The 18,716-nt window shown below is 43.6% G+C and overlaps 1 protein-coding gene across 8 annotated transcripts in view; it reads left to right on the top strand.

Annotated features, from left to right (window-relative positions):
- Window positions 1-18,716, top strand: part of nrxn2b (neurexin 2b) — a 659,388-nt gene that overhangs the window by 290,999 nt on the left and 349,673 nt on the right. For 6 of the 8 annotated variants that reach the window (XM_086197055.1, XM_086197054.1, XM_086197049.1 and 3 more), the window contains 2 exons: window positions 8,341-8,385; window positions 15,611-15,772. In XM_086197055.1, the coding sequence (XP_086053181.1) occupies window positions 8,341-8,385; window positions 15,611-15,772 (207 nt within the window). The remainder of the gene's footprint in view (window positions 1-8,340; window positions 8,386-15,610; window positions 15,773-18,716) is intronic. The other 2 variants (XM_086197048.1, XM_086197052.1) reach the window with 2 other exon arrangements.

Genomic DNA, 18,716 nt, shown 5'->3' with positions numbered 1-18,716 from the left:
CATGGCTCTTCCATATTGGACATTGAGTGCAACTATCGTATTAAAGCAGGGATCAAACAGATTTGTTCATGTTCCTTAAGAGCTGAATGCTAATCCCAAAGGTTCAACTGCTGGCCCAGAGTTCAGCGGCAGCAGACGAGCTTTGATCTGCACTGTAGGATCATCAGGTTCAGCAAAGGTCACATTTAGAATGTAAATCTGTTCCACAGAACCATATCGGAACCCAGCAGTGTTGCATTTTATTGCAGATTTCTTTTTATTTTCTTTGTAACTACAGAGCTTCATAAATCCGTAGAGTGAGACATGAGAGTTCATTTGCAAAAAAAAAAAACCCACCAAACAGATAAAAGCTATATTCTGCTGTATCTCAGAACACACGAGTGACTCAGCCTATCTGGCAGCAGCAGAGGGGCTTTGTCTTCTTTAAATAAACATAAATAAAGAAGACAGTGGTGTCAAATTGAGTGAATTAGGAACCCACAAGCATGTGTGCTGAGGCTGTTTAGGAGTTTAACCCAAAGAGCAGCACGAATGTAACTTGCGTAGAAATTCACTCCCCATTTCTGGGTAGAATTGCAGTAACTGATATTATTACGAGTGTTACTGACAAGCATCTATGTAAAAGGTGCCTGAAAAAAAGAAATGTTTGGAGCAACTTTTGGTGTCAATTAACAGTAAGTAAAATAATCTAAGCGCATTCGGGGCATGGCCCATCCATTCAAATGATTCTTGGGCAGCTCAATATTTGCTGCAGGGACGCCCTTTGCACAGGAAAAATACTGCTCCACTGACTGGAGCAGATTTATTGTATCATTAGTCAACCCATTTAGTTACGCACACAGATTGACACATGTAAATTAGCACCTTGAACAACATGGGCACCGGGCTAGATAGGATTTTTGGGGTGTTGATGAAGGCTGAACCCTCACGTAGCATTTGCAACGCTTCAGCCGTCATGCACTCAATTATATTTTGAAGTTCCAAGATGTAACCGTAATTAAGAAAGAAACGTGAATAACTGGAGGTCAAAACAATCCCATTTCTTCTCAAACGTCATCTGACTCCTTTCACCGGAACTGAAGAGAAGCCTGCACATCTCACTCTTGTTCCTGTCTGACTGGGGAGCCAACAGTCACCCCCTCCCACCTCACCCACTCATTGGTCCTCTCATCTCATCCAACCTTCTTCCACCAAGCAGCCAGCGTTTCTACAGGAGAGCCAATCAATTTCTTCTCGTCTCCTCCCTCTCTTTTTTCGCTCCCTCTCTCTTGTCCATTCTAGCAAGCAATTTGTCACTTAGCAACGATGTCTGCTACGCTGTTGGGTAGTGAATCGTCTCTGGCTGCAGTACTCCAGTAATTGCATTAACCCTTTCCCTTCAGCTCAGTCTTACACTGAGACCATGTGATGAGTTACCGATAAAAGGAGGACTGAAAAAGTCTCGTGGAAAGTAGGATGAGTACATCACCCCTGCTGGATCAGCCTACTCACAGCCAAATAGAACAAGAAGAAACAGAATCAGCCGGTTCGACTGAGAATACGAGGATCATCAAAATGCATTTTCTTCTGAACCAACAAATATCGGTTGAATGGATCAGCAGTCCAGGCGCTTCATACTTCAATAATTACTTATAATTCTGCTCTGATATTCTGTACATGTAGCCTGGCGGAGGGCAACGGCCAAAAACAAACTGAAGTTAAAATAATTAATTTCAACTTGACTAATTATCTTAGCGGTAGGCCCCCTTAGACAGCTCTGCTTTAGACACAATGAAATAATTTAGTCTCTTTTAGCTGAATTTAGAATTTTATTTTGAGTGCTCAGCTCTGCCAACACGTAGACTTTTATGTTGATGCTAGGAATTGCTGTTTAAAGCAGGTGAGATTTTTATGTGCGTAATGAAATGCTAACACCCCTGTAATCCTCTCCCAGTTCACTGCCAGTGACCCAAGTATCCCGAACGTTCTCCTGCCTCAAATGAGGGCCAGTCATTGTGTGTGTGTGTGTGTGTGTGTGTGTGTGTGTGTGTGTGTGTGTGTGTGTGTGTGTGTGTGTGCCTTTCCCCCCATGCTGATCAGAGGTCAACACCTCCAGCACAGCTTCTGCCTGTTCATTGCCCAAACTACAAACAGCTCATGCCTGGCTGTTCAATAGCAACGCCGAGAGCTCATGTGTGTGTGTTTGAGAGAAAAAAGCTCATTTGCATGACATTTCCACTGCATTAGCATATCTACCCACATTTCCACATTTACTCACTCCTGAGCCTCATTTGCCACTACCTGCACCGACACTTTCATGTTTATTCATCCCTCTGTCTCGCAAACCTGTAATCAGACAACAAATCTGAGCACCATTAACACATTCAACAGGTGGGAACAGGTCATAAAATGTTGACAGAACATAACAGCTCGGAACACAAGACTAGTTAGCGGGGTGAATGTATTTTGGATGAATAATGTAACAGTGAAAATCATATTTCACCTGTAATTAAACACAAGTTTGGACTTATGAGGTTCCTACAAGTTTGGTGTTTAGTTGGACACAAAAGAAGAGTGTGGATATCCACTGAGGAAACCTGGAAGAGGGTTTGTGGGTGGGAGAGAGGTGGGCTGGGATGACTGGCCTCATGCAGGGTTGGGGGTGTTTGTCTGAGAGGAGCAGCAAGTGGCAGCAAGGACTTAAGATGAGATGATGCACAAAAGTAGTTGGCATGGATTTAATATTTGGCCAATATGAAACCACATATGTTGAACTGACAGTCTGGCCAAGAGTGACTAAAGCCCCTTTCACCAAAAATGCGGGTCAACGCGGGATTGTGGGCACTCAGAAAGGGTTGACTTGGCATTTCGACCCGCGTTGGCCGACTTGGCTTGGCTCTGCGCGGCTCGCCTGCAGTGTGAAAAAGGCAACCCGCGTCGTCTCAGGTTTCACGCGACCTTCCTGTCTCATCCTGATTTTGTCACCGTGCCGCCTGTCAGGCTTCGCCTGTAGCTTCTTTGGCTCCCTTCCAGATGAGCCACAAACTCCATCCCCCCTCGCTGCATTGGCACTCGCACATTTTCCAATCTGCACCGAGTTTGTATGCTTGCAAAAGAAACAACATTGCAATACACGCAACAACAACGCTAACATTAGACTCAACGACATCCATGTTGTTGTTTGTTTACCTCTCATTGTTCCGGCACACATTTTTGTGTAATGTTGACGTTGTCAGTGCGGTGACGTACGAGAGAGAAAAACACAGGCACGCAGCCTCACAGCGGGAGTTCAGACCGGGGTCTTCTGGAAGCTTGAATGCGCCCTGATGCCGAGCAAACGCGGGTCCAAAAACCCTCGCTGACACACGTTTTTCAGTGTGAAAAGGGTATAAGAGACGGACTTCTTCCACTGAACAGGGATGATTGGTGGATCAGGGTCAGTTGCATGCAGGAAGAAGCCCCGCTGAGGAGCCGTCCAGCCCACAGACAGAAAGCTTCTCCAGGTTTAGGTAGGACATCCACACACATCTTTGAAGCCCCAGCGGGGAGGAGGAGAGAGGCAGGGAGAAGAGAGAACAGAAGAGAAAACAGCAGCTGCACTGAGAGTTTCTCATAAAAAGTAGTCAATCAAGTCCAGTAATCAATACAAATCTCTACAGTTGACACTGAACTTGGCCATATCCTAATGAAATCTAAAGAGCAAGGACGGTACTTCAATATCCAGTGAACAAAGACAGACTCAGTCAGTCTGAGATGGGATAATAGAGATGGCGATGATAGGAAGGAAATCTATAACCATCTGCATTGCACTGCAAGGTAGCTACGTTCCATTTCACTTCTTTAAAGCGGACTCAGAGAAGGACGTCGTGAGTGTAGGATGATTGGAATGAATTCACAACTAAATGTACCTGAAAGAGCAACCCTGAAAGGAAGAGCCACCCTTGTTTGAGCAGGTCACCGGTGAAGAGAAACACCTCTTCTACCACACGAGCATAAAGGCAGACAGACAGGAAGATGACGCAGCTTCGCACACACGTATGAAACACACTGAATCATCACGCGTGGCACTCAGTGGCTCCCACCCTGGTTAACGACTGCACAATAACCATTTCAGGTCTCACCTCTAAAAGCTAGAATTTGAATTTAGAGTAAAAACAATCATCAGTCTTTGAACTTTCTCAGTTACACTGATAAATCGAGCTGGACTCAGAACCTTGGCTCCACTGTATGAGCCATTGATCATTTTCACAGCTTTAGTCATTAAATATTTATTCCGTTTATTCGCTGATGGTGGCCGTCCTTTAAGATCAGCGACTCAGGCAAACTCGCAGTTTTACATGGTGGTCAAATAAGTATTACGCCCCGATGGTCGTCTGCAGGTGCTGAGAGCTGCAGAATAACGATCAGGACTTATGCTTACAATCTTACAACCTCGTGATTCGCTCATCTCTCTTGTGTTTTCATCCCATTTGCATGATTTGAATACATCAATGTTTCCTACCAGACAGATGCAACAGATTTTGTCTGACTTTCACACTTGCTGTCAGCTTTTGTGTCCCCTGCAGCTGGCCTGCTACAATTAGATGCATCTGAGACAGATGGAAATACATGAAAACAAATTTACGATCTATGTTAAAATGGTGCGTCTGTAATACAACAAGCAGGTGGTGCTCAGAGCCTCTGCAGGATCGGTCCTGCACCCAAACCATTAAGTTGCCCTGCCTGTTTCCACCGAAGCTAACAAAGCCGTTGTAGTTCTGCCCTGGCTCTTGAATTTTGATTGCCTTTTCTGGCATTCTCGTCATCAAAGGCCAGTTTCAGTTATCCAGCTTAAGGGTAAATGTTTGCTACCTAATTAACTCTGTTAATTGTAGTGTGGAAACCACAAGTGATTGTTCAAATGAGGTGTTTTTGGCAGTTACAGAACACCTTTAGGTGGATTACTGCTCCTCTCCTGAATGGAAGAGGACCTGATTTGGAAAAGTACTCATATTCATTACTTATGTACAAGTAGTGATACTCAGACTAGATCTGAGAATATCAAGTAAATTGAGAATTTTATCCATTCGTTTTCTACCACTTATCCTGTTAAGGGTTGTGGAGGGGCAGGAGGCGGGGTTCCCCCTGGACAGGTCACCAGTCCATGGCAGGGCCAACACATAGAGACAGACAACCATTGGCTCTCCCAGCCACGCCTACGGTCAATTTAGAGTCTGGATTAACCTGGTCCCCTCTTGATGTCTTTGGACTGTGGAGGAAGCTGGAGTACCAGAGAGAACCCAGCAGGAACAGGGAGAACATGCAGACTCACCCAGAAAGACCCCGTGCTCCAGCCGGGGCTCCACCCACAACCTTCTTGCTGGGGGCCAGAGTGAGGACCACTGTTCCACCGTGCCGCCTGAGAAGTTAATCCTTCTATTATTTGTCTTTTTTGATAATGTCATAAATGAATAAGACAAATAAGACTGAATATTAGGAATTATAGTGTCCAATGCACGGTGCTTCCTCAAGCTAACATGCTAACATGCATGCTAACTCTTACCTGAACCCGTATTTCCCAGATCTCAAACCCCACACATCATCCTACCTTAATCGCTGTCCATCAAAACTACAGCAACAGGCCTGTTTTTAAAATGTAAAGAGAACAAAGTGCAGATATTTCCAGAGCCCTGCAGGGGACATGGAGAGGGAGAAAAGTTTTCATTGATGTCAACGCACTCACCCGTGGGAGAAATTAATCAGTTTTTACTCTTGAGATTGGAATTGAAACATTAAATTAAGACATTAAATCTGTGGTTGCCAGGAGGCATGATTTTCAGATAAGCCAGAGCCATTAGAAGATGGCACTCAGCACCAGGAGACACCCTGGTTGACTTCATTAATACTTTGGACCAGAAATACACACACCACTGCGAGCATGCATGTAATTGTGTACTTTTGCAGGATTTCGCAAAACCTTTTCAGTATCTCACTGAAGTACAGTCATTTTAACTTTTTTTGCAACCATCTTTTTTTTTTTGTGGTTGTTTGTTTTTCTCTCTGTGCTTCCTGCAGGGTTCGTAGATATTTTTGTTCAAAAGTATGGAGTAAAAAAAAAAAGTAAGAAAAAATAAAGTCAAGTCAAGAACAGACCCCCAAATCTCCTTCCGTGCCTTCGTGGATTCTTCATATACTTGTGGAGGTCACCGCTGCTTTTCCTTTATCCATCCTTCAGTGTGACACACGCTTCTTTCTTGGACCAGAACAAAATTGGAAAATCATGAGGGAAACCATTTAAACCTACTAGTTACCAGACCCTTCCATCTTCCCTTTGATAGCAAAAATAGAACAAAAGTTTAATTTTCTGCACGATTGATCTCGTCGACGAAGCAATGCTTACAGCTGTCGAGCCTGCAGTAAAATGTCTCACCTGTGTAATAGGTACAGACCAGACCCCCACTTGTAAGCTCACAGGCACAGCCCCCCCCCCCCCCCCCCCCCCCTCACTGGGAGTTAACTCATCTACCACTTACACTTGTCACTCTCTAAATCATGACCCGGGTCCAACTGCCTATATTACAGTCCTAGTTCAGTTTACATAATTTGAATGAATTTCACAGGGAGGTACTGCAGTACTATAAGGGCATACTTTATATCGTGGTACATTGTACAGAAAGCATTCATCGTGAATTCAAAGTGTATTTTATCGCTTTTCATTTCTGCACTTATGTCTTCATTTCACTTCATCACGTCATTACAAAGATCATTATATCATTCCATCATATTTTTCCAAAATACAATTTTTGCTCAACGATCCCTATCTGAAATAACTTCAACATCCAGATATTAAATGCCTGCAAGTCATCGAAAAGTTGAAGATTTTAAAAGGCGCCACTTTTTAATCTTTGACTAAATGAAAAAGTGAACATGAAATTGTTCAAAAAACAAGGTCAGTAATGTGGCAGCGCACCGTGGTACGGAAAAAGAAATTAGCAGCCATTTGTGAGGCATATTTAGATGGTGAATTTTCCTGTGACCTCCTGGATAAAAGCGAGTTGTTGTGTGCACACTCGGCTGGTAGGAGCAGGGTGGAATCTTTTTACAGCATACAGTATCTCTCGCACATTTTACGAGAAAGACCTTTTTCCCAAGAAGTGGTACCTCATTGTTGTTCATCACAATCATCATGAATCTGACATTTATTTCATGACCACCTTGGGATTTGCCGACTTCCCTAACCAACAGCATCAACGGCAGGCGTGATGCTCTGCAGGATCAGGTGGACAGTGTGCATGCAAGTTTCATCTGCAAATGTACAACAAAGAGTATTTGGAATCACAGGTTGACAACACGGTTCCTTAATGGCGTCCGCATTATTGATTTATACCCATATCTGTTATTCTGCTTTGCATGATTATCTCTCCCTAGGAGCTGTGAGCAATGCTCTCTGCTTTGGAATTGGTTACATAGATTAAATTAAGATTTCTCTTTTGCAGGATGCTGCAGAAACCAGCGCCGTCAACCCAATGCAGCCGTCTTCTTTTTGCTCTCTTTGTCTACTCAGGCCAACTTGAGCTCGTGTCCATTTTTACAATGGACACACGTATTTGATTTCATATGTTATTGTGCACCCATCTGATGATAAAGTTAAACTTGGGGATATTTTATCAAGGATTTTCATATTCTAAGTCGACATGATTGGCCACGCTCACTGCTTAGAAGCATCATTTTGAATCAGAGGAACCCGGCCTGCCACCGTCCAGATTAGCCTGAGAGTGAATGCTAATACTAATGAACCCTCATCCCCCTCCCTGCACCACGAAACACCCCCCCACCCAAGCAGACATCCCCATCAAAACGACCCCAAACCTTCACTGTCAAAGTTGATTTGCTAACTCTGTCTCTTCTACTAACAACAAACTTCAGAATTCTTCCAATTTGATTCTTTTCATTGGTGATTTCCCCCCTTACCTCTTATGATTTCAACGACTAACACTGTCATTCACTGAATGTGAACCATCTGTTGTTTTCTCTAACTTAACTTACTACCTACATACTAACAAATGTATTGTTATCCTTTTATTGATTTGTATTTGTTTTAAATGTCCCTAAACTAAATAGTTGCACAATTGCTTTCTTTATTTCTTTATTGGGATGTTTTACTACATTAGCATAAGAAAAAAAAAAAAACATTCTGATAAATTATACTTTTCTATTACATTGATTTTTTTTTTTCACCTACTGAGAGGAGATGTTGGTTTTTCACTAGGCAATTTTCTTTTTTTTTCCTCTCTCCACTTTTTTGGGCTTGAGGTGTATTTTCTTGAGTTTGAGGTTTGTCATTATTTTTTTTCTTTCTCCTCCCCCTGTTTTCTCCTGAAGCACGCAGGCATTGGACACGCTATGGTAAACAAACTGCATTATATGGTAGATATCATTCTAATTGTCTTATACTTTGGTTTGCCCTGGGTTTTCCGTTACCTCTTTCTATTCTGTTTGCTTTACTGAAAGTACAATCCGCCATCAATTCCAAGGTAGCAGACAAACTCCACCTCTCTGTTTTTATTTGAGCCCTTTCTCCTTCCCTCTCTCTCTCTCTCTCTCTCTCTCTCTATTTATATATATATATATAAATATCTATATATGTTATTGTTTTATTGCCATCCAGTTCTTCCCTCCCGGAATAAACTGAACATTCAAAGAGGTCTTCCCCAAAAAAATACATAGCCAATATTAAATGATCAATTTTTTTATCTACCTCCTTTTTTTGTTTGATTTGTCTTTCTTTTATTATTATTTTTTTGCTTCAGTCACAATCCGTATGAAGAAATAAAGAATCCTAATACAATTGCTCAATTGAGAATAAGTTATTTTGCTTTTGTTAATCCCTCTTTCCTCCTGATTTGTTTTCTTAGGAGAACCCTAAGAAGTGAGCGTACACAGCAGACGTCTAAAGCAGACAAATACCCTCCAAGTCCAGTGAGAGGAAGTAAAACCAGACGGCCCGTTGATCAGGAATGTCCTAAACTCTTTGTGTAGGAGCAGGCCTGAGGTGACCGTCCTGCTTCGTACCCTCAGCTGAACCTCTGCAGTTTGTTACAGAACAAACTTTTATCTCCGCCTGAAGCTACTCATGAGGAGTATTTACAGCTCTTGATTTGGTGCTCGAAGCTCTCGCTGTAAAGTGTTCTTTGGATCCCATTAGCGACCTCATGGTCTGATTTCTGATCAGGATCGAGCTGTTCCAGGACCTGCGTTGTGTGCACGTGTGTACGCTCTTGTTGGAAGTGCTTTCATTTTGTAACATGGGTCTCTTGAACTGAACAAATTAGCATACGAAGTCAACATTGCTCAACTAGGATCGAAGGAGAGTTCTCTAAAATAACTTGCAGATGTGTAGCATGAACTCTTCCAAGAACGATGCCAGTCACGCTGTCGTCAGTCTTACTTGCTTTCTCTGGACTTGCTCTCTGCCCGTTGCTGCAGAAATTAAAGGAACTGCCTGGAAAAGCTGCCCTGTGTGCGTTCGACCCTCATTAACACTAACACTAACTTATACTTCTTATACTTTACTGGCCTCACCTTGCATGACGGGATTTGACTCCCTTCCCAATCTTTTCCCCCCCCCCCTTGAAATACAGATTACATTAAGTATATATGTACATGTATATATCATAGTTAACATATATACATACATATATCAATGGTCCTAATATAATCAATATGGCCATATAACATGTGAGCCACTCTCTCGTTGTTTTATTTATCTTATTTTACTTTGTTTTCTCTTTTTTATTTCTTTAATTTGACAAAAATTAACTTACTAAAATGAATAATGACCTCGCACCTTACCCTGCTGGAACGAAAAATAAGGGGGAAAAAGTGAGAGAGGAGACAGACTTTCATTTTCTGGGTGAATAGAGGATTGATGCCCTAAGGAGTAAATCCGGTCAATCCATCACAGGACGCGAGCTGCAGAGAGCCGGTCCAAAGCCGCTGTGTAGTGTGACTTGCCCAGCTTTAGAAATTTGACAAAAGTGATGAAGCAATTTGGAGCCCGCGTCTGAAAAACCGTGCTGGAATTACAGTGGAGGCATAATAAGAAGTGCCTGAATACGTCCACTGAAGTGGAACCATAGTGACCAAGACAGTACGTCCTCTCTCCCCTCTCAATTTTCCCTATTCTTTAAAACACCCTCTCATATCCGTAGATTTCATCTGTGATTCGTGATGTTGGTCCCATCCTGTCCCACTGGCAAACTACCCTGTGCCTGCATTCCTGCTCCTGTTAGCATGCAACAACTGCCTGGACATCCTCACACAGTGTAAACGTCGCTCCAGCCCAGCACGCGTCAGTCTGCTCCACGCGTCATCTGGATGTTTTAGTTTCCATTTTGGCTTCGACTAAATTCTCCTCCTCTCCCTATGTCACTGCTGTGGTGCCCTGCCATCAGTGCGACTCCCTCCTCCTTCCCCATCTTTGCTGCATCTTGCCAGATGTTTTATGTTGTTTTGTTTTTTTTGATAAGAGTTGGTCTGTCGTGTCTGTCGGAAGTCTTCCCCCAGTGCTGCTTCCCGTCATCCCTCCTTTCTGAATGCATGGCTTGTGTGTCACCCTGTTGACTTGGATGGATTCATTTTGTTTCTTCTTAACCAGAATGTCACATGAAATAATCTGAGTTATGGATCTGGTTCGAGCAAGCAAATTACCGAGAGGACTTTTAAAGAATCCTCACCCACTCCTACTACTAAATTTACTAATCTGCTGTTTGAATCAAATATTTGTTGTAACTGTACTAACAACCATTTTTGTGTCTGACTTTCCCTTACTTACAAAAGTACTAACAGATTCCGTTCACCCTCCAACCCTTTTAACTCTCTCCGGCACACAGCTAAAGAACCTCCCCCCTCCCACTTCCCTTCCTTTGACAACTTCTGCAAAAAACAGCACTCGCTCATGCCTCCCAACCCCGCCTGTACTAACGTAGGGACAGAGCTAGTTCAAAACTAGGTGATGAAGCACTGGACCTAATGTCACCCAGCATATCCATACTCTGCCAGACACCTACTGAAGTCCATCTATTCTTTCCCTTTGACTTTTCCATCTTTCTGTGGATGTGGTTTTGACCTGAGGGTGTAGGATCAGTGTGCAAGGTCTTTACTGACAAATATGACACATTAACTATTAAATATAACATTGTTCTCCATGCAAAAGATCCTCGGCAGTAATCAGATGTAGTGCCAGCAAGGGTAAGTTTCCAAGGTAAGGTCTCCTACGTGCATGCATTATGGCGTCACACGGTTGGTGTCCACACTGCGCAGGTAAAAGACTGCCAGGAAAACGTCTCAGAGCAGAGACTTGGATGCTCAGAGTCATGACTGCATGGGATGAACAGGATCCTGCACTGAAGATGGCAAACATTTCTATTCTGTGAGTTACAGGACTGACAAGAAGTGTAATATTCCCCTCCGTCTACTCAGCCGCGCAGCCTCCCCCACATCCCCCCAGGTTAACTCTGCTGCATTAAAGTACTGCTGAACTTGTTTTACTTTTATTCACTTTATCTAATCTCTTTCTTATATAGCCTACAGCGCGTTTTACTCCAGTCGGCACGTTCACGTTGATTCCTCAAGTCCGTGGATGGCTGTGGGTTGTATGTAGCTAATATGACGCATCAACCAACCAACCAAGCCTGATCGGAGTGTTCTTATACACTGAAGTGAAGAGTTAGTTTTTTATTGCATTCAACAAGACTTGAATGTAGAGCTGAAATCATGTTAACCCTCGTTTATGTGGTACGCGGCCCTCAGAATCCTGCAGTCGTGGAATCACACGCAGTTATAGAGCCGGTGACACTGCAGTGTTAGACTCACTGCAGTTGGTGGTCCAGGAGAAATCTTTAGCAGAAGTAACAACAGGAATGCTAACCCCACCGCAGCACCAGCCAGGACGCTAGCCCCCCCATCTCAGTGTTTATGTGCCTAGTAGGCAGCAGAGGTTTTTCCTAAGAAAAGGAGTAACTACCAAAAGGAGAGAAAATGTTGAGTGTAGGTGCTGCTGCACTTGGACTGTTCCATTTAGACAATGAAATTAGTCCTTTAGGGTAACTGCAAGCGGAAGAGCTACAGCTGAAATTTAGACAGAGGTATTAATCAATGTATTTCTTTTTATCCATTCAATACAATGAAAATGGAACTGTCAAAAGAACACGGTGAGTGCTAGACAAGTGTTAATGAGCCGGCTATATTTTGTATTTTGGTGTTATTTCAGGAGGGAAACTGTCATCACACAGTCTCAAAGAATAATGAGGTTATACCACTGCCCTTTCTCGGGTCTTTGACATTTTCACCAAAAATGAAATTACAGTGCGTTGTAAGAATGGGCTTGGTATTATCCCATCATGTGAAAACTGCTCCAATGAAGTCACAAACATATTTAATTATAATAGAAGTGCGTAACGACCATGTAACAGCAGACGGCAGCATGCTATTTCAGCTAGCAACCTGTGATGTCATCACCCTTTTCTCCATCAGATGATGAAACTGCTTGTAATGTTCCTGAACTGAACGATTGTGCAGTCTGGCACAAGCGACGCTGCTGAATAATCACAGTTGCCTGAGACTGAGGACTTTCTACTTTGAGTCAATGACAATGAACGTGTGCTTGTTTTGCATCTCGTACATATTGTGTCTGTTGAAAGACGGTGTTGTTGTTTGGGTCTGATCTCTGCTCACAGTGACTCAGTGAATAGAATGTTGTTGCACTGTTTCTTTCTAATGCTGCATGCGTTGAAACGCTAGAGAAGACGGGTAAAGAAAGCGAGGATGAATTGTCTCTCTTCACCTGGGAACTTCATAGGTGTCTGGCAGTAAGCCAATGCTGGTACCTCATCTCCCCAACCAGTCACAAAAATGCTCATCAAGAACCTTCATAAAATATGCTCCCAAAACCAAACTTGGCCATAAAAGATGATGGTTTTCTTACATCGGCACTTTAGCCAACAGCGCGAGTCCTAAAGCTCTGCAGGTTCTACCCCTTGACATCCCGACTCAAACACATTCAGTTTGCCAAATTCTACAAGATCATGTTGGATATGTGAGTGTTCCAGCCCTCCTCCGCAGCTACCAGTACACTCTCAGCCCTCACAGTGGGATTAATGGCCCAACTGAAAGACTCATCCAGAGCTGATAAAGACGACCCGAACACAGCAGTGCTGTCAACCACCGATTCTTCATGACAGATCCGTCTGGCCAACACAATCCCTCTTTCTGAAGTAGCAACAGCAGACATAAAAATGAGTTGCCCTGTTAAAAAGGGAAGTACGTCAAAAAAAGAATAAGAACAAAAGAGAGGAGACGTGAGCTCAGCTGGGGAGACTGATCTTTAGAGTGCAGTTACCAAGGTTTCCTGGCAGCCATCTGATAGAGAGCGTTACACAGAGGCTGCCAACCCGGATGCTCAGTAAAGTTGAAGCTTTTTTGAGGGTAAAGGCTGTACCCCTCTGTTCTGTGTTAAAAGCAAGATGAAAATGTGTCTGTGCTTGTTGGCTGCCATTACTGTGGCACCCCCCCCCCCCCCTCGTGAAAAAAACCCACCACAGAAAGGCGACGGTTCCGAGCCCACCGTGCAAAGTTACATCCATATGCAAGATATCATTAGTTGCACCTCAGCTGAAATGCAAGTGCAGCAGGTGGTGTGACCATGACACCCTTTCCACACTGGATGGCTGTGAAGCACAGATGGCAGTGTGCGTGGCCCCCTACATGTCGTGTACATTTATGCAGAATAGCAGATGTTGAATCAGAGGCTGCAGTTCTGCCTCCACCAGGCCGGCTTTGTCCGAATAACGAGGTGGTAAATTGCTCGCTAACTACAAAAGTCCATCTCAAATCAAACAGAATGATTTGGCAGCGCATCTGTGGCTCTGATAGCAAATATATCATTGATGTCATATAATTACCTCAATTATACCTATTAGCACTGTAAGCAGGCACAGTAGTTTGTCGCATTTTAATGAGAATTATGTTAAAAAGGCAGGAGAGTGGGAGAATGCCTTCTCTTGCACTTTATTCACTTTTCATGTTCAACTGACTAACAAGGTAAGCAGTCGTCCTCCATTTTAAACAGTTGATTCTGTATTTTTGTAAGGTCTGGTGTTACATCCTTTTCAAATTATCATTTTCTTTTTTAAATCCTTTGAGATGAAACTCTTTTTTTTTTTTTGTCCTCAGATTTGTAACATTCAGGGCCAGGCATTGATAATGCTGTTGGTGCGGCGCATCGGCGTGCAAAAACACTCCCCATTCTGTGTTTTAGCGAACCCACAGCTGGGGACGAATCCCTGTTCATCGGACTGTAACACCTGATGCCTGCAAAAGAGCCATGGATGGAATCACGGAAACTAATATGACCAACAGCGTTAGAATGAAGCAAAACACATGGAGATGCACATCAAAAAGAGAGATAAGAGAGAGCTGCAAATGTACACAAACACTACAAATCCACGATAACAGACGCAGTCGCGTAGCAGGCGCCTTTAGATGTGAAAGAGAGATGACGAGATGTAAAAACAGCAAAAAGCCAAGTGCGGTTCAAATGAGTAAAAGCAGCGCCTCAAGTACTTCTTTCAGTGTTTCTTGGAATTTCTCCTATTCAATTACCTAACATGTGATCCCACTTCAAAACTTTACCCTGCAGTTATCCTTTTTGCCCAAATTCTTGTCCCTCAGCACTCCTCTCGATGCATTTGCATCAGCAAGAAAAGCGCAGTTTGCCATCCTGCAGTACTGTTGAATTTTACTTACAGTCGATGCCACTTTTATTTCCACAGTTCCATGAAATTACAACTAAAATTGGGTCCTAACATGTAAGTGTATGTACCTCTGAGATCTAATATCACAGGAGGGAAAATACATTTGCATTTAAATGATAATGATCACAGGAAAACCCGGCAGTCGCCTGTGGAACGCATCATTTTGCTTCCTGCTTATTCACGTATTGGAGTGTTACATCCACTCCAGATGACCTTACCCCGACATCTTGTGGCTGTTTGTGATGTCATCAGATGTTTTTCTGCTCTGTTAGCAATCAGACCTGCAGCACCGAGTGTGTAACCTTGCATTAAACGCAGGACCTGAGGCAGTAAAACACAAAAGCAGAGTTGTTGCTCTTTGAATTGAGGAGGAAGGCTTCAGCAAAGGCATTCTGCACGAAACCACGTCAGTGTGGAAAGCTCAGTGGAGGCGCCAGCGCCACCTGTTGGATCAGGTGTGCCGTGTGTCTCGAATGTCTCCCACTGACTCCGTGTTTGCCTCTACGCATCTGAATCTGAGATGTCCTCCTACTCCTGACAGTAATGACACACAGCACATTTACATCAGTTTACCTGAAGCAACTGCACTCTAGAGTGTGAGCTCCCAGTCTGACCAGCACCTTACGCACCCGCGCTACCGTTCAGGGCGTGAACCAGCCTACCGCGGCCGTCTAATCCACTGTTTTCCTTGTTTTTTTCCCCCCTCCTCATTCTTCAAATTTCTCTCATTCCACTCTATTTCTCTCGTTCCACTCTATTTCTCTCTGTCCTTGCTCTGTTTCTCTCTCCCTATCTCTGTCTTTTTCTCATCTGTCTCTTCTGGGCCATGCCTACGCCAGGTAACCATCTCAGTGGATGGTATACTGACCACCACTGGTTACACCCAGGAGGATTACACAATGTTGGGCTCTGATGACTTCTTCTACATTGGAGGAAGCCCCAACACCGCAGACCTGCCTGGATCCCCCGTCAGCAACAACTTCATGGGGTGCCTTAAAGATGTGAGTGAGCATGTGATCTCTTCGTGGAAGTGTTGTGTATGTCGCCAACATGTACAGGCCGGCTTCGAATCGTGTGACCTCGGGCTACTTGCTTTGAAACAAAGCTCCCAGTGCAGCCCGCACGAGCTCCAGGTTCTGTTTGTCTTCGTGTTGTTTCGATCACGGTCATCTGTGTCGCCTCATTGGAAGCTGATGTGTATTTGATCAGTAGAAGTTGCGTCTTCAACCTCCAAGCCAATGAAATCCAATGAAAAGCATCACACAAAGATTTAATATGAAACCACCCAACGTTCAGTGGTGGTCCAACATTATTCTCACACGTCCTCATCAGTCAGTTTTTTTTACGTCAGTTTTACCTGCAGAAAATGTCATGTGCAAAGAAAGGTGAGCTGCAGACATGAAGAGAAAGATCTAGAAAACAGAAAACTTTTTTTTTTTAAATGTAGAAGCGGCGGAAGACAGCTGTTTCACGTGGTAGCCAGCAGGGCTGTGGCTGAGTCGCTGCACTTGGAGGCTGCTCATTCCAAAAATGTCATCATACAATGAGTCCAACAACGGCTGAAGAAACAAATTCTTATTTATCATTTCTATATCTAATATATATCATTTGTCTGTGAACCTGGGGGACTGAGCATTTTGGGAGTGAGATGAACAGCAGAACATTTAAAAACCCTCCTCCACAAATAAAAACCTAAATCATCGTCGTCGAAATCTCTCACGCCAAACGAAATGAAAGCTGCTAATTAAAAACCTGGAAAATCAAATGGTTCATAATCAGCATAATCTAGTCTAACGACCACCACTCCTGATGATGATGATCGTAATGACAATCAAGATTCGCGTCCCAATCATGTGAGTGTGTTGTACAACCAGCTCAGCATGGCGACTGGATAGTTTCTGCAGCTGAAAGTATGGGGCTGTGAATAACCTGCAAAAAAAAAATGTCATAATAATAAAAGTCTAGAATCTCAGTTGTATGAGGGCATTATTATCAGATGCGAGCCATGACCAGGATGTTGTCATCGGCAGTTTTACACCCGAATGTCAGAAATGTTGATCTACAGTTACATGATGTTTGGACGCTGACAGACAAAAGCAGCGCTGCTCTGTGGACCGACGGCTGGCGGAGTCAAACGCGACACGCCAGCTGAGGTTGTCGGATCCCTCTTTCTTAGATATTGAATGAATGAATGAAAAGGAATTCACGTGAAGTGCCACAAAATGATACAAGCGTCGTACATCAGTAGACGTTTGGAGTCATTGATTGTACGCCAGGGCAAAGTGAAAGTGCTAATGTGATAATTATCACGTACACGGTGACATTGGTCCACAGGCGGCACAAACACACCGCGGCCGCTCGCGTGGGAGAAAATCACACAAGACTCTTAGCGGAATGTTTCCGTGCTGCGATCACGGCCACGCGCTGTTCTGTAGGGGACAGTTGCCTCATGAGAACCTTCCTCTCAATTTGACCCTAAAAGAGACTCACTTCCATAAGGGCTTTAATTTACTGCCTAACAGCCCATCACAGCTTAACATATTCTGCTCTTGTAAATGTAATGACTTGTATAGAAGCAGCGCAACATGGCGCCATAGCTTTTTCCTCATAAAACCACTCTGATTGAATAAGTAATTACTTTTGCCATCACTTTTAATGGATCGCACAGTAATCACTCTCTCTAACTTAATTATGCCTGTAGAATTACATTTTCATTATTTGGGTTGCTATCAGAAGGATCCCTAGTGGGTGTTAAACTTCCCAGGGTATTTAACTATCCCATCTCTCATCAAGACCAGACTGGATTTACCGTCGCCATGGAGACACAGGAGCAAGGTGGGATGATAGGGAAGCAGGAAGAAGACAACAGCCATAAATAGACGTGAACGCAGGGCTGGGAATGGAGAGTTGGAGGATGTGGTTGGAGAACAAAATATTTAAGAGCAACTGAGGCGGTGAGTGATCGCTCAATAAGGAGAGATGACACCGCTCAGAGAAAATTAAGAAGAAATAGCCGCAAGCGGGGAAATGTTTTGTGAATATTCAGAGGATCTTTACTGCGCTGACGATGAAGAAGAGCTGCAAACTTGACTGGAACTCAGAGCTCCAACTGAAGTTTTCGAGAGAGTGAATGCAGGATGTGAGGCTCTTATAGAGGCTCTGGGTTGGTACTTGCAGTCAAGTATTTAATGCCAAGATTTTGTTTCTGTTAAATGAACAGAAACTGTTGACTTGCAGCATATTTCTCATAATCTCCATCAGTCTGCTTTAAAAACCTATCAAAAGATTTTTATTCTCTTGGACAAGAGTCAGATTTAAACAGAAAGTGAATTCTTGCATGAAGAAGACACATTTTCTTGTCACCAGTTGTGACGCCTCTTTTTGTGAAATTCTAAATCTACAGGCCCAGTTAGCAGGTTCAAAGATATAGAGGGCAGAAACTACAGCTCTGAGCTGTTGACAAAACTTTTGCGTGGGATATTTCTCCAGGTTCTCAAGTCTCAAGGGCCAAACTTTTTAGCTGCTTTAAATACATCAGGCGAACTGAGTTACAGTAGAGAAAGTTAACCATGCAGAAAACCCACAAATAGAACTGCAAGTAGGGTAGTAGTAGTGGCAGAGGGAAGTGAGTGGCTGGGGGGTAGACAGTGGTGTGTTTCATCCTTTGCTAGTTCAGTAGCACAGTTCGGATTATCAGCGGTCTGAGGCGAGGCTTTCATGCTGCCACCATGGTCAAACGCCTTTGATACGCTTGGCCAGCACCCTCCGGGCAGCAGAAATCTAAAGGGAAGAGCACAGCTGAAGAAGAGTGAAAAGGCACCAAAAGAAACCCTGTAATGTGTATGTGTATGGCTACCAGGTATTCCTAATTTTGTGGGGACATAAAACTATTACACGCAGTCAGAATGCGGATACTCGTCGTTCTTTTTGGGGGAAAAAAATGCA

The sequence above is a fragment of the Aulostomus chinensis genome, chromosome 24 (genome assembly GCF_037954235.1).
Source record: "Aulostomus chinensis isolate RoL2024-O1b breed Wild chromosome 24, RoL_Achi_v1.0, whole genome shotgun sequence".
NCBI lineage: Eukaryota > Metazoa > Chordata > Actinopteri > Syngnathiformes > Aulostomidae > Aulostomus > Aulostomus chinensis.
The sequence above is the reverse complement of the archived record's forward strand: the minus strand, read 5'-3'. Positions and strand labels throughout refer to the sequence as shown.